This window comes from Corvus hawaiiensis, chromosome 6 (genome assembly GCF_020740725.1).
Source record: "Corvus hawaiiensis isolate bCorHaw1 chromosome 6, bCorHaw1.pri.cur, whole genome shotgun sequence".
Lineage (NCBI taxonomy): Eukaryota > Metazoa > Chordata > Aves > Passeriformes > Corvidae > Corvus > Corvus hawaiiensis.
In genome coordinates this window covers 55,508,612-55,525,642 of record NC_063218.1, presented here as the reverse complement: position 1 = coordinate 55,525,642, position 17,031 = coordinate 55,508,612, and the positions used below count along the sequence as shown (strand labels likewise).

At 40.2% G+C, this 17,031-nt stretch overlaps 1 protein-coding gene across 2 annotated transcripts in view; it reads right to left on the bottom strand.

Annotated features, from left to right (window-relative positions):
* PARVA (parvin alpha) overlaps positions 1 to 17,031 on the bottom strand; it is a 63,124-nt gene that overhangs the window by 21,410 nt on the left and 24,683 nt on the right. Inside the window, exons 1-4 of one of the 2 annotated variants that reach the window (XM_048307091.1) lie at positions 13,016 to 13,321; positions 2,754 to 2,843; positions 2,584 to 2,654; positions 1,865 to 1,967 (exon numbers count right to left, since the gene is read on the bottom strand). In XM_048307091.1, the coding sequence (XP_048163048.1) occupies positions 1,865 to 1,967; positions 2,584 to 2,654; positions 2,754 to 2,843; positions 13,016 to 13,046 (295 nt within the window). In that variant the 5' untranslated portion in view covers positions 13,047 to 13,321. Of the gene's footprint in view, positions 1 to 1,864; positions 1,968 to 2,583; positions 2,655 to 2,753; positions 2,844 to 13,015; positions 13,322 to 17,031 lie in introns of those variants that run through there. The other variant, XM_048307090.1, reaches the window with a different exon arrangement.

The following is a 17,031-nucleotide window of genomic DNA, read 5'->3' as shown; positions in this document are numbered from 1 at the left end:
ATTTTGAGCTCCATGAACACAAAGACATTCCATACACCCAGAGGTACATTCAGGAGACATCAGACTTCCTAATTTTACATCAGTTGTTTTCCAGAGCCACTTTCTCTCCACACTTCTGAGCTCCTAAAGGTAAGTTCACATTTTCCCTTTAGTTACACACTGACAAGGGGAAGGCCAAGTATTGCTCTATGCCACACCACTGGCTAACAAATACTTGCTGCAATTCCTTTTAGGGAGCACCAGATGTGGAGGTAAGGCCCATTACTTCTATTGCTACTGGATAAAGGTTATTCTGCATGCAAGTGGCTTGTACAGCAGAGCATCAAACCTAGGAAACAGACACCAACTTGAGGATTTATTCCACCAGTCTCCTCCAGCTTCTACCTCAGACGCAGGAGATAAAAATTTTACTTGGCCTACTAGTGATAAAACTGAGTGATTCCATATTTATAGAGGCAGAGGATGCATCAAAGAAAGACAAACAAGTTTTCATGAAAACAACTAAAACCTCAGGCAATTTCTCCCTATGAGAAAATTTGCAGTAGATTTTAAAATACTTTATGAATTAGTTTGTTACTAATTAGTACAGATTGCTGTGTATATACATACATGGCTTAGTGTTTACCTTAAGCAAAGAAAGCATAGCAACTCCCAGCTGACAACATCAGAAACAAGATGCTTGGTCACTTACCAATTTACTTCTACAAAAGAGTATCTTGTCAAGAGATATCTTATTTGGTAAGAGCTGATCTTGTTCTCATCAAAGCCAACTATCTTCCCAAAGGGAGGGAGCCTAAACTACCAGCCTAAGAGACTGCTATCTCCTAATCCTGCTATATCCTAATCCTGTCTAACAGGCTGCTATCTCCATAGGTTTCTTAGGCCTCCTCAGAAATCAGTTTGTGCATAGTCTCACCACAAGACCAAAGGTTTAGTAAGCAGAGACCTGATCCACAAGGAATTAAGGGTAATGGAAAAGATTCCCCTGAAATCACTAAATGCTGGATCAGTATATGCATATTTAGAGTCAGGCTGCATCTGACACACATTTTTGGAATGTTGGGTGAAGTCACTGGAGGCTTGCCCATGACAATCAAATTGCTCAGTCTGGGCATATCCAGTCCATCACAATACATTCAATAGCTTAACCATTCATAGAAGAGAATAGTCTGTGAAGTCTTTATTAGAAGTGCTCACATGATGTTTTAAGATTCATTTAGGATACTGGAAAGAAATTTACTGGAGACTTTATGAGCTGTAATAACTAAGAAAATGGCTTTCAAGCCAACAGTGTAAAAAGCACATGCCAACTCTGCATTAGCAGTTTCTTTTCTCTATCTGTTTCTCAGCTGAAGCTCAGTTTGCAGCCCACTGGGCACCATTACCTCAGTCATGTTAAAAGCCAGACATCAAACCAGAAAGAAATTCCAACTTTCCAGAGGAACCTTGCAATGTGAATAAACTATAGTATGGAATGAGCAGAGATTAAAAACATCCACCGTGGTACTGAAAATGCCCTTGCCTTCAAACTGACTTTCCACTTGTAACATGGTGAAATTTGTGCAGCCCATATGCAGATAATAAATTTAATTGGAGTGAATACTGTTGCCAAGATGAGAGTCCCCTCTCTCCAGCAGCCCAGGTAGGATTTGTGCTGTTCTCATCAACTGCAGAGCACCACACATTGCACTGCAGCTATGAGGACTGTGCATACAGCCCGTTGCTCAGGGGTCTCATAACACACTGCTATTTTTGTATCACTTAGTGGCATAAATGTAAGATGATACCAAGGCTCCTGAGCAGGAACAAGAGATCCACTTATTGACAAAGTGCCTCAACAGCGTGCACGTGTATTTTTTCTTACCAAATAATTTCTGCAATACTTGTCCATCATACAGGTCTTCAGCCAAGTCTTTCACAATAATCCTCTCTCCTACCAACACATCATTAATCCAGTCAATTAATACCTATACAGGAAACACAAATTTGGCAGTATTATACACTATTCATTTGCAATTTAAAACACATGTCATTTTTCTTAGCAGAAAGAATACCAAAGCTGCAGTGGCTCAAAATACAGTCTGACATACCTTGAGGAGCAAACAGGAAAGACTCAGGAAGGACTCTTCTAAGGTGGCTGTGCCAATGCACTGCGAGGTCTAGACAAACACTAATTGACGCAGTGTCTTCTGGAGTGAAACCTTTCCCTTGCTTTCAGTAGCATTTTAACATCTTATTGTGAAGCAAAAGGTGCTGAAGTAGATTCTACAGAAGCATCCTGCTAAAGCTCTAACCCCAAGAATCACAAGGATGAGGGAAAGTCAGTGTGATCTTAAGACTGGAGGTGGGATGGTACTGAGACTCCGGACTCAGGACTTTAATAGAAATTCTTAAGTCTCCCTGTGCCACGTCTAGAGAAAGATACTGCAACAAATGACCTCCCCATTTCACTGGGATGTATGCACCACATGGTTCCAACTAATCAATATTTAACTCGTGCTTTGAAGTGTTCAAGTGAAAGAGGCAGGGATGGCATTAAAAAATAGTTCCACTTTCCTGAGAGGGTTTACATGCTTTCATTACCTTCATTAGTTCCTGTAATTTTGGATCATTTCTTGAATTTGGATCAACCATTGTTCGGACTTCATTTTCCTCTGGAAGGTTTAAAAGAAAAACATTAGAAGCTATCCCAGGCACACCACCTTATTTTACATCAGGCTTTCATGTTGAGGTGTAAAATTGTTCTGAATTACCTAGCATAGTGTCCTCGGGGTCTAGTTCAAATGGAATGGGACTGAGAGGTAAGTTAATGGCATTTATTCCTTCTTCCTGTAATTCAGACACTAGGAAATAAAAAAGAAAAACTTGGTCAAATTTCAATTTAATTTTACTTACAATTTCACTCTCACTAAAAGTAGCATTAATTGTCTTAATTTCTTTATAAGAACATGACTCTATTAGATAAGCCACTGGGTGTAATTACAGCAATAAAGGAAAGCTAACAAAAATGGGAGGTGCAGCCAACAAACCTTTACTTTTATGAGTACATTTTTCATGGATAATGGTGTTGGAACCAACGCAATTACCTGAAATCTTTTCCAGGATACGGCCCATTGTCCTCAAATTTTTAAAGGGCTCACTTGCATTTTAATGGTCCTGACATTTTAACACTAATGAATCATTTTAGCTGAGGGAAATGGTTATTGTTCTCACTATGTCACCATGGCTCTGGAGATGCTACAAGTTTAGCTGCTTGAGAAGAGCTGGTCTGGCTGGGTACCCACACAGGAGTTACCACAGTGAGGAACTATTCAGGACTGAAGGTGCAGCTGCAGCACACAGCACATTCCGTTGTCCAGGATGCTGATGTGTCTACACTGTCTAGCTAGGGCAGGCTCTAGGATGCTTCTGGCCTGTGTTCTTGGTCTTTCCTTAGCAGAAATCACAGCAGCAAGACACAGTGGAGGATGATGAACCCCCAGAAATATTGCCTTAGTGTGGAGTCCAGACATAGGCTGAGAAGGACAGACATAGGAATGGGGAAGTAATCCGATGTACTGAACCAGGAAAGGGGCTCGCTGTCTTGGCAATGTTGCTTTGACCACTCAATTTCCAGTGCAAAAACCTTTAACAGAACTGGTTGTTAGCTCATCTGTACCAATCAGAATTTAAACTTAAATAACTTAATCCAACAATCCTACATATGGCCTAAAGATTCAGGCAGCTGTCCACACCTTCTGACATGAACTGAAATATATGACTTATGTGCAGATGCAGATTCACCATCCAACTGTTCAGATTTACCAGCTGATGCTGTCCTCAGATTTTTCTGAAAATTACAGAGACAATTTGGTTTCTAAAAAAACAGAGAAGTACTCTAAAGATCATCTGTTTTGTCTCTGCCCTCATGGCTGCCTTGTAAGTTAGCTTTTGGAAGTTTTACCTCTGTGCCTTAACTTCCTCAGTGCAGTATGTATAGCTCAATTCACATGAACACTGTGATAATCAGTCAGTTGGTGTGATAACAGGACTTAGAAACTTCCAGGTATTTTCTACGCTTCATGAAATGTTTTGTGGTCTGCCAGATGAAATGTCTGTGCATGCTTCAAGAATCTGTGTAGCTGTATTCAAGCATCTATGTAAGACTCACAGCAATAATGGCTGCTAGAATGTTTATTACTTTTAACTGTACACAAATAACTGAAAAATCCACTACCTTCAACACTGAACCCATAACTTCACTCCATACACTCACCCTACTTATGTGTCTGTAAAATACAAATACTGAGCAGCTCTAGAGAGTCATAAAACAATGCTGACAATAATAGTTCCCTCGATTGTTGTACATTCTCTAAAACTAATGGCTGAAAGCAATGGACCAAATTAATCCCTCATGTAACTCCACTGAGTTCTGAGGAGTTACAGCAAGGATGAAGTTGGTCTAGCATGTACAATCTTGGGAACTGCTTGCACTTAATGGCAATTGTTGGAAATGCTAGCACTCCTTAGAGAAAATCACTGTTGGTTTTATTAACCTCTTTGATTTTTTTTTTCAGGTTTTTTTTTTTTATTTTTATTTTGGTTCAAAATGGTTATGGGCATAAAAATGTCAGTGGGTAGAAAACTTCCATGTGGAGGTCCTTCTGTTCCGAAATGTTTAGCTCATGGAGGGCTTCCGCACAAAGCTTCCTAGGCAGAAAATGTAGGGTTTTTTCACATCAGTCCCAAGGGGGAGCATAGAAAATAAAATCTATTCAAGCCAACTGCCTTCACTGAGCTCTCCTGTCCCAAAGGGCTGGATGCTCTGCTTGGGTGAGACACACTGGAGAAAGCAGTCCGCTCGTTTTCCGAGTGAAGGACAGTAATGAAAGCTTTTGGTTCCTCCCTCCAGGGAGCAACCCACTGGCAGAGCTTGCTGACAATTCTCCAAGGAGACTGAGTGCACCTTTCAAGGTTGAAGGTTATGTAAGGAATTCTTTACAAGGCCCACTGAACCTCCCCGTATCTGTCCTCTAACATGCACAACAGTCTACCTTTAATAACATGACCTCCAGCACATTCTCAGAGAAAATAAGAGAAAGTAAACAAAACCCTGCCACATCTTTGCATGAAAAGGGAACATAAAATGCAAATAAAATAATAATAAATATACACGGGGAACTAAAACATTGATGTGTACTCGAATGCAAGTGCTGTATTTACTGCACAGCGCTCTGCTTTCTGTACACTGCTGTAAGCACAGACATTTTGCACACCTGCCAGAGCCATTTGCAGAACCTACCCAACACACCTCTAGATGATCCAAAGATCCCAGAGGGATTCAGTTTTTAGAGAGGACAGCTCCTCTTCAGCCTCTTCATTCCGCAGTGCACAATCCCTGCCCCAGGTTGGTATTAGTCCCATAATAAAGGCTCCTCCTGCCCTCCTGTCCCCCACAAGCAGAAAACATTATGGAGAAACCCTGAGCCTGACAGTATCTTTTTCATTTCTTTCCCAATACTGAAGAGCAAAGATTTAACTACAGATTAGTAATGTTACTAAATGGAGCAGGTAAGCACATGCATTATATCAAGCTGTATGTAAACTAAGAGAAAATGTATTATGAAGTACAGCCTCACTTTCTAAGAATTTCCACCAAAAGAAATACCATGACAGATCACTGCTATACACTTAGGTGTTTATAGAGCAACCACAAATATGTGATTGAGGTTAAGAGTTTGCATGCCACAGTTTCAGTAGAGAAGTCCATTTTTCAGCTCCTTTTCATTAATTTGCTTTAATTCATTTTCATGGAAATCACTTCAGCAACTTAGTATTTTAATAAAAAGAAGGAACACAGTACTGGGGCAATTTTTGCAGCAGCTGAAATTAACATAAAATAATCTAATTTCTTTAAATACTTTGAGGAATGGCTTTGGAGCACCAGTAAGACCTGCACTTCGAGCCTTATAGTGTAAAGCCCAGGAAGGGAGGAGGGGATGGGATGTACCTGTAGCAGCTCATCTCTACCACACCAGCTGCCAGGAGACAGATCAGTGCACTGGGAGCAGTGGCAGCTCCTGTGAAGGACAGCATCCAGGGTTTTGTGCTGGACACAGGGCATTGCCTGGCCACTGGACAAGCCCAGCAATTAGAGCTAAGGCCCCTTTGTGTTCTCACCCTCTGCTGTGACCCAGATATAGCCCAGTTCATCAGCTACCATGGGGCTTATGCTCATCGTGCTTATATTGGGAAGATTAAGGACTTCATCCCTTTGGACATGAGAGCAAAATCCAGACCTTCAGGGTTTTTTTTCAGTCACCATGCTGAATGGAACTGCAGGAATGCACTTTTAAAGCAAGACCCTTAAAAGCAACAGCTACATATGGGCCAGACAAATCTCTGTGGATTGGCAAAGTCAAAGTCCCAGTTTTAACTCTGGATGAGGAATGGACATTTCTGCTCAGACTTCTGATTCAGCTCCACGTGCCAAATTTCTTATGATGTAATCAAGTGCAACTCCACTGCTATCAGCTGTCAACAGACTTCCTCCCATCATGCCAGCACCAAATTTGGCCCCAGAGCTGGGGAGCCCGCGAGCCTGTATCAACAGCAACTACAGCAGCTATTTTAAGCTGGATGGAATTCTTACTGTTTTAGATGCTCTAGGATTACAAGGTCATAAACCTATGCTATCAAATCCAGGCGTGTGCTCCGAGCCAGCCCTGCCCTGTGATGTGTGCATCCAACTGCCATTGGAGCTGCACATCTGAGAGTGGAGTGCTGCCCATACGGTTTAAATTGCCTTAATTCCTCCACTGCATGCAGCCTGTTGCTCCACATTGTATTTATTAGACAGTATCATCTGGGTTTTTTACTTGTTTATTTTGTGTGCTGAAGGCTTTTTGCTGCCCTATTTAGTATTCAGGGCTTAGAGTTATTCTGATTTGAATGAAACACATCTCATTATTTAACTGAGCTCGGCAATGCCACATCACCCAGTGCACTCTCTGTGGTTTAGATGTATTTTAGCATACCCATCTGAAGAATCATGAAACAAACACAGCAAGATGCAGTGTAAAACAGCCTCTCCTCTGAGTGCTACAGCCACATCTTCCCCAAGTAACTGGTTCAGTACTTAAAAAATTAAAATTACTCAAGTGCTACGACAGGAATGGATGAATTCTGAAAGTGTGGGATTAACTAGAACCAAACTATAAAGTTGGAGGAGCACAATGGCATGCTGCTTCTAATCTTGATCTTTCAAACCCAGGAGACTTAAATAGATGCACATACACCTACAGACATATATACATACATAACATTTATGCAGGTCTTTAATTGTCTTTCTTTCTCTAGCATGTGGGTTTTGCAGTCAAGGTCTTCACCATTTTTAAGGTTTCACGTACTTTGGGGTTGGGGTTTTTTATGTTTTGTTTTGGGTTTTTTGTGGAAGCTGAGATTTGCTGACATTCACATGGCTCCAAGAGTTTAAGCTTTCTATAAGAAAGTCAAAATCTACTCGATATTTTAAACCGCTATGGTAGGCAGTAGCTTTACATGTCATGTCTCTATCTTAAGCTATTTTTTCCTGGAAAAAGCACCATTTGGAAGGTCAGCTGCAGACATCACGTTGCCAGAATAGCAGTAGACATTTGTATGTATGCCCACATTCAAACATGCATGCCCATGCTACATACATTTAGACATGCAGCCAGAAAAAACAGCCAGTTTAGAAGAATGCAGATTTTCAGTAAGAAATGTCTTTTTACTGCTCTTGTATAAGACATACACTCAATTAGAACTGAGCCAAATTTAGATTAATTGGGTTTTGGTTTCATATTCCCTTTATTGGGTGTAAATTTCTGGTAAATGCCCATGACCTCGATGGTTTCCTTTTGTAACCACTCGTGCACAACAGCAGCTTTAGTTCTTCTACTGACTTGATAGCCTGTAATGCAGACTTGAGTGTAAATGACTCTATCCACACAGATCTCAGTGGATTTATGCTGATTTATACCAGCTCACTGGCTCAGTATGATTCCTGTTCCCTCTCACATACTCCAGTTCTATAAACTGATATAATTCCAGTGGGGTAGTTCTGGATTTGTACCGGTAAACGTGAAAACTGACCAAAATAACTTAAGATGGCTAGAGAATGAGAGAAAAAAACAGCAAAAATATTTTCAAAAAGTCATAGTTCGGGCTTTTATAAATGATACTATTTAGTCAAGCAAACTTATCTAATTGCTTTTTGGGCCACCTATCCAAAATGTTAATTTCTAATACCTGTGCATGTGCATTTTATAAGTCCACAAAGGGTAAAGAAAATACTAATCTAAAATAATACTGCCTAATTTTCTGGAATACATAATTCATTAAACATGGATTCTGGCAGCTCAGCTTTAACTCTGAAACAAAAGAAATCCACACAAAAGGCAATAAATCTGCATTACACATGGTACTAAAATGATCCAATGGATTTATAGATGTTTACAAGTTTGCAGAGTGTGACACAGCGTCCACCAGAAATTTGATACTCACAGCACAAAACATCATAAACATATGTCTGCAACTACAAAAGGGCCTTTTTATGTGGGGATCATTGTTAAAATTGTCTTCAGAACATAAACCTTAAGCTGTAAATGCTACTCCCCATTTATTCTCCAAGACATAACAAATGAGGGAAGAAAAGCAGAGATATGTTTGTAATTGAAAATGTGTCTCAGGAAATGATCTGTACAGGAACATCATTCTCATTCCATTAACTGCTGACTCCAAGCCAACCATTTGTAAAAGTAAATAAATATGCAAACTGGCTGACAACAATGTGCCTGCCTTTAATGTTTCTGCATTAGTACTCAGTCTCCAAAAAAGAATCTATTTTCTTTTCTCATTTCTCCATTAAACCAAACATGGCATGCACACAAAAGGAACAGGAGTAATACTGTTCACAAAAAAAGATGGGAGAAATGCTATGATTTGATTTTCATGTATGCAACACAAATTAAATGCCTTTTGCCTTGAACTTTCTTTAAAGTCCAAAGCCACTCTGAAGTACCTCAGTGACTAGTTTGCTGTTCCTTTCTTTCTTGCAATTAGCAGGGAAAAAAACCCTCCACAGACAGACAGATGTCTGGTCTGGGTAGGTAAAAAACAACAAATCAGGAAGCAAACTCAGTCCTTTTTTAAAAGAGTACATGTGATTCTCTTTCGCCATATCACAAGTAGCTTCATTAAGCCTTCCATGCTTTCACATTTCATTTGGGATGAAGGTTCGTTCTCAGAATTTCCCTGTAGTTTCTAAGAGGTAATAAGCAGCGAAGTGCCAAGCTAACACAGATGCTAGTCATTCCATTCATTCCTTCTACACATCCTCTCAACACATCTTTTAAAATACATAACCAGTATCTGCAGATGTTTTGAAAAACCTGTCACCCCACAGGAGTGTTTAAAACCCTACTGAAAAATCCCAAAAGGCAGTTTTGGGAACAAATACAGACAAGAGTTCAATTGATGCTGATTCTTATTCACACTGAAGAACAAACCATGCACATGAGAAAAGCTGTGACCATTCCAAGTTCTAATCAAAATGTGCTGTGTGGAATCTGATCCCAAAACAAACTCCAAAGACCCTCAGATACTTTGGTAGGGTCTTCGTGCAACAGACACATACAGGTTGTTAGCTGGTCTGCACATGGCATCCCTACATGCAAAACACTTCATTGAAACAAATCCTGGGACAGCAAAATACTTTATGGAAACAAACCCTCTGACAGTTAGGATTTTCAACTTATTGAGGTATGTACTGAGAGATCTCTGAGCTGATTTCTTGAGGCATCTCAGAATTGCACAGAGAACGTGGGGCCGTACAGAGACAGAAGGGAGAGCATCTGTATCCTCCTCAATGACACTGATATTTCTCAAGTTATAACAAATCTGCAGGTAGCAATATCCAGAAGAGAGGCAGACAGACCTCTTGGTGCAAGTGGAGGCAATTGTTCCTCTTACACGCTCACCAGCTTGCTGCAATAAATTTTTCCAAACATTGTGGAGTGGAGAAGCATATTTTATAGGGCTGACTTGCCTCATTTTGTGAATCACCAACCAGCTAAGAGCAGCTATTCCAACATCAACAAGAGGCGCTCATGCACAGAAGACAAAACCAAGGATCTGTTCCAAGAACTCTTTCCCAGCTCAACAAGTTCTAGCTATTCCTAAGAGAAAACCCAAAAATACTTCTTAGGAATGTGAGGGCACACTAGTGGCAAGCTGAGGATTTCCGGAATTTCTTGTTCTTTTCTTGTTTTCGAAGGAGAAAAAGTTAAGAGAGACCCACTGCATCTCAGTAATCTAGATGACCCCTTTTTCTTGAAAGAAATGGAAAAATGCCTACTTTTACTGGAAAGTTAAAGTTCCTTCTCAGAGACTGTAAACTGGTTTATGTCTCACACATGGTCCCCATTTTCAAACTGCAGTTCCTAGAACTACCTGTGTTTTGAGATAAGCATCTCATCATCTTCAGGAAAAGACTCTGTGACAGAGGATCAAAAGATTTGTAGTAAGAGGCCAAGCATTTCTGCATCCCAGAAGGAAAAAAAAAAACCAAAAAAGCTTCTCATGCTTCCAAGACTTTTCTTTAGTATCAAAGTCCACCAGGATGAAGTTTGGGGTTGACACCAAGGCTGGACAAGTAGCAAACACAAGAAAGGGGGGTAAGAGTCACCCAAAGAAATTAAAACAATAATGAATACAAATACGTAGATAAAATACTTATTTGCATAACTGGTAGTTTGCAGTCCATTCCTTGCTCCCTTGTCCATCAATCCTGAGCATCTAACCATGGTTCTCAGATTCAGGAGCAGAATTAACTTGCAACATCTAATTCTGTTTTCTCCCTGCTATGTTTAATATTTGTGCCTAACACACAGATGGTTTCTTAAAGTCTCTGCAATACGTCCTAGGGAACTGGAGTTTGTAGTCAAGGACAGAATCAGGATTTAATTTGGGAATTGGGATCTAAAGACAGGCCTTCAACATGGCAAAAATAGGCTGTGGCTTTGGCTGGATCAACAGAAACCCAGCTACATTCTGAAAGAAAAAGGGGTGGATTTGGTAAAAGTCAGCAAAATGAAACCTGAAAATGGAAGAAATATATCTTCCAGCATCCTGAAGACGAAACAGCCCTTCAGGGGTCTCTTGGCCAATGTGGAGGTTAACATGCATTTGACAGCAGACAAGCTTCAGGCTTTGACTGCTACAGCAAGGACCAGAGAAAAGGCAAACTTCCTTCCCCATCCTTATCTCCTATGAGTGTGCATTATCAAGATGCACATCTGATGTGTGGAAGCCCCTCTGCTTCCCAGCCATACAGCATTAAGGGCCAGTTCAGGGATGAAAAGGAACATATCAGGGCTGTCTGTGGAAATCCCTGGCTAGAAGAAGGACTTTGGTCAGCTGGCATAAATCACAGCATGGTATGATCAATATTGTGGCTGTGCTAGCCTCCTAAAACACATTTACACAAAAGTGTAAGATGATGATGCAACACAGGACTTTGGTAGCACAAACTAGAAACTGTGTTTGGCTTAGGAAAGCAGAATTTGTTCTCAATTTGCACAGGAAAAAAATCAACACTCCAGCCTAGGTTCTCAAATCCCTCAATCAGAATTAATTAATTTAACAGAAAAAAACAGCACTATCCTCATTCTGCAGCATAGAAAAAGGCACAATTCTAGTTTAAGGAATACATCTACATGTTTCCTTTCTGGAGACAAATTGCACTTGTAAAATGGAAGTCTGGCACTTCAAATACAGCCTTAAAAGCCTGTCTCTAATGTTACACTTAGCCTGACAGAGTGGACAGCAATACCTGTACCTCTTGCTTTCCAAACCCATGTCATGGCAAAGAAAACACCCTTCTTTCCATATAAACCAGTAGCAATGATTTTCATCCAGCCCTGTGCCTTGCCCTTCACAGGCCCCACCTGGTACCCTCCGTGCATTCCTAATTTTGCTTATTTCCTTATAAAACTCAAGCAGCTGCTCCAACTTCCAAATGCCCTGTCTAAAACAAACCACCTCACTGAACTGTTCATCTGATCGTGGCGTTTCTGTCAGGACCAGCATTGTAAGGGGAAAGCCCCAGCTCTGAACTGCACGTGCACTGCCACTGTCTCTTCCAAGAGATCTCAAACAAGCTGGAATTTTGGAGCAGCACTTGCTACACCTGTCAAGAGCTGTCAGACAAGGGAAACACCCCTGTGGGAACTCCTACCTGTTAAATGCATTTCCTGGGCTGCTGTCACTGCCAATACACCAATTTCATCATGAGGAACAATCACACCAACCATACCTGCGGCTGTATTTCCTACTTTGCAGGTGGACATACCTAAACCTGCAACTCAATCATCTAAGTAAATAACCTCAAATGGGTTTTACTTCATGGCACTAACACATCTGGAGTTTCCCATAAATAGTCTGCAGCCTTCAGCTTTGATGTCATAAATGAGTTTGTGTTACTGTTCCTCTTAGAAAGTGCATAGTATCATGAAGGTTTTATTTCAATAAGCATGAATAGTAAAATTTATCTACTGCATAACACATAGTCCATTTGAAAATTGCTATCCCAAGCATGTTTTTGACTACAAATGATAACTTGCACTGAGTGGAAATCAGCTGATAAAAAGCATTATTTTCACACTGGAGCCAGTGTTACACAAAGACTGAATTTGTACCAAGCTGAAGCTAATAGAAACACATAATCTTACGAAACATCACTAGGATGAAACAGCTAATTCTGTTTCATATTGCAGAAATATTTTCATGGAATAGCATTAAATATTAAAAGACTGCTGTATTTTCTTCTTCTTTTACCCAGGAAAAACAAAGTCTGACAGGAGAAAGAAGAAAATAAACTCCCATTCTTATCTTCAAAATATTACAAACCAAAAATAACTACCATTGTAAAAATACAGGATCAGAAAGCAATAACCAGAAAAGAAAAACAACCAGATGAGTCGGTCTAGTCTCCTACCTTTAGGGCAAAATGCTCCACAGCCCATCATAGGGTCGCTGGGCCACCCTCATAGTGCATCCCAGGGGGAACTGCAGTCCTTGAGGTGTTGGAAGCTCCTGGCAGGCCCCTCTGCTGCTGCTCTTCAGAGGAGCTGTTTTAGCTTTAGAGCCTGTTTTCCAACAGAATGGTCCAAGCACATCACAACTCTCGGCTCAGAGCATCGCTTCAGAACAAGCGACTGACTGCCTATATAATTTAATATGATGCCACATGAGACTCATAGACCATCTGCAAAAGAAACTAAATCTGCTTTTTGCAGCTTGGTGAGTTGCGTTCTGAAGGCTGGGATGCAGTTTTGATTGTGTGCTTTTGTTATCAGTCATACAACTAAACAAAGTGCTCAAAGGGCAAGTGTAAAACACACGTTTTTAGCGATCCCAGTCTGTTTCTGTTCTAGGCAACTTGTACCTTTTCCCCTTGTAACTGAATGAAGTCACAATTCCCCTCAAAGCATAGGAAAAGTCTATGCATAGACACTGCAACATTGGAAGGGAAATGTCTTTTTCTTTTTCCTTTTTTTTTTTTTTTTTAAATTTTTATTTTTTAGTTGTTGCGAAACAAAGTCTGATCAACAGGAGTTACTTGAATCCTTTGAATCCTGTTGTCTGAATTGAGATGCACGTGTGCTATTGCCAAATATTACCAAATTCAGATCCTGATCACAGTATTCTTTTCTCTACAAATACTTCCCTACTGAAATAATTAGCAACACTCACATGGAACAAGGATTAAGCCCTGAAACAGGCAAAAGCATATAAAAAGCTAAAAAGCAGAGGAAAGGAGAGGTATGAGCCATCAAAAGAATAATAAACTACTGGTAAGAAATAAACTAGTTTTATGGTCTATGGGTCCTTCCAAAGGGGGACAGTAATGAAAATATAATCTAAAGCAATTACTTACTTGGGCTAAAAATCAAATTCTTATGAAGTTTTCTACAGACTAAAACTTTTCAGAAGCTGTAAAATGTCTAAGTGTTTGTTTCAACTTGGAGCAGGAGGAGGAAAGTGACACATCCCTGGCTCATTTCTAAGTCATGGAAAGTAGTTACCTTTCTAATTTCCAATGGAACTTCATTTAAAATACCAGTGCCAAAAGACAAGTATGGAGAATGCAGTGGTATTTATTGTCTAGGGCTATTCAGCTGTGCTACTCAACATTCCTCGCCAGGTTTCATATCAGATGTGATTCCTTGCAGAGGAAGACTCAGAGCTCTCATCAGTTTTCTCACACCACATTCTTTGCCAGTTCTAAGGAGTCTCTGATACACACTGGTCTGCAGCTTTTGGGTCATTCCAAAAAGCAGCTTTCCAGGCAACATTTCTACTTCATGCTGCACTCACAAGTGGTAATGGGGCTCCCCACTCTGACTCCTGGAGTCCCATTGCCTTCTGGCACCGAAAACCTGCATTGCTGGACTGCTGAATAACAGCATTCAATTACAGGACAATACTGAGCTGGCAGTTCTTTTACCAAGCTTTCCTTTTCTTAACTTCTGAATAGAATCATAAGTGTCCCAGATACTTTATTATGGCAATCCTGTTTGGGACACAAGTACAGCTAAAGGAAAACAATGCTTCACTTGAAATATCAAGAAGGAGGCTGAAAATTATTATATATTAAGAAAATTCACCAAGTCTGAAGCCACAGCTACCTGCATTATCAACTTATTTTATAATTGATTATTTATATCTGTTTATAAAGTGATTTTTTTTTCCATGCACAAAAGTAGTTATTTTACAAAAATAGTAAATGAAATTTGTTTCTTTCACGCTGAGTTTTTACACCTACAGAGGTAGACAAAAGATCATGCTCAGGTAATAGGTGAGGTTATAGCAGATTAGCTAAAGCAGAGCTCTTTTCTCAGAGGGTATAAAACGGCAAGAAGTTGACAACAGCAGGTCTGAAGTGCATAGCTTGGGGACCCAGTAGAGGAATTTCTACTCATTCTCTCTGTAATCCATTTTCACTTGCCACTAACATAAACTCAAGCTGGGCTTGATTTCTAATTCCTGTAATGTAACAACAACAACATCATCTTTCCGAAAGCCTGTGCACTTCCCCCTTCCCTTAGCAGAGATCACTGCAGGGAAAAATCCCAGCACATTGGTAAGATGCTTTGGGCCTAGAGTTTCCCAAACTGTTCCTAAGGGCTCATTTTCAACCCTGCAATTTTCAGCTTTGTAAAAACAGAAGTATAGCCAGGGAGGACTAAAGTCTTATTCAAAGCCATTTTGGCCATCAATACAGGAAACAATTCAAAGGCAACATGACACTGATAGCTTAATTTGTGAAAATGGATAAATACTGGATCTGCCACATAGCACATTAACCCATGTAACAAATAAATACAGAAATAGCACTGCAATACTTGGTTAAAAGGTTTTGGTTCACAGAGGAGGAAATTAAATTAAAGCATGTAATGTCAATTACTGTCATTTGTAATTTTATTTTGCTTCCCCAGAAACAATACAGATGCAGGATTCTAAAGTTACCTGCATGTTTGATGCAAATGGGATAAAATTATCTAGGTTCTGAGAAAATCCAGATAGTAGTAGGGAAAAAACCCACAGTTTTACCTAACCTCACTCACGGATCTTCTTCAAAGTGCTGGTCACATGAGGACTGACAAGCCTTCAATTTAAACATATAAGCCAACAACCTGGACCTGAAACAAGACTTTCATGTATAAAAAATTATGTTAAGTCATCAGAAAGGCTGGGAGGAGAGCAACAGCTTAATTCTCAGCTACTGCAAATGGACACAGCCTTACTAAAGCCAACAGAAGAGCATTGACTGATATCAGAAGAGAATTTGGCTTATTGTTTATACTGATTGATTCCAATTGGAAAATTACAGGGTCAGGTCCTTAATGTTTCTGTCTCCTTTGCTCTGCTCTGTGTAAAAGTGACAGAGACTAAAAGCCATGTGGAAGACTCCAAGCATCTCACCAGCACAGTAACAAACACTGCCAAATCTCATCAGTCCTTTTCCCCTTGGCCACATGAAATGCACTGCAGCATCAGCACTCAGTTCTGCTTTCACACAAACAGCTGTGCAGCAGTAGAGCTCAGTGCTGCACAGAAGCATCCTACCTATAGCATATTCTGCTGAAGTCAGGAAATAACACCAAAAATGAATTAATTATACTTGGTGAAATAAATGCCAGACGTATTTCTACCTTGCAAACTATAATCTGAGCTACATCAGAATAAGCAGAAAATCTGCTGTAAAGACCTCCAAGCCATTTTCCTTTAAGTAGGAAAGGAAGGCAGGAAGCATCCTTCCTTTGAAAACCCATACTTTCCTCGATGGTGTAATGCTACAGTGAAATGATGATTAGAATTATAGGAAAGAGCTAACAAAAGAAAGACTAAATCAATCAGATGCTTTCTTTTGCCTCTAAATGATACACATAAATTGCGTCTATCAGGTTCCCCCAGGCTATTTCAGGAGCAAGCAGAACACAAAATGATGCAGATTCATTACAAAAAGTCTAAATCTAATCTACCTGAATTTAAAATGCCAGGAATCATGTAAATGGAAGAAGAGATGACAGACCTTGCATGTTATACATAAGCAGAAACAGCAGAAACAAGAGTCATATAAACTGGGAGTCACATAAAGTGCTCATTTACCAAGAAATTACAGGTTAGATCCCTGGCAGTGCCAACATCTACTGGTACACAAGTGCCGTGAGGAAAGAGGTGTCTCCAAACTGCCCTCAGGCCTTCCCTGCCCTCCAGAGGATGACATGAGCCTGGCACATGGGACTTCAGGGGTGGCACTGAGGGTATGGGTGACACTTAACCTCCCCTCCCCACTCACTAGGGCTACAATCCAAAAGTGAAGAATTGCAACACAGGCTGCGTGATGCAAAGGGAGAAGATAGACACCAGAGTTATGTTTTTAGACATGCAAATCATCAAATGGTGTCCTTCCCAAATAACACAGGTGAATGTTACCAGAAGTCATTT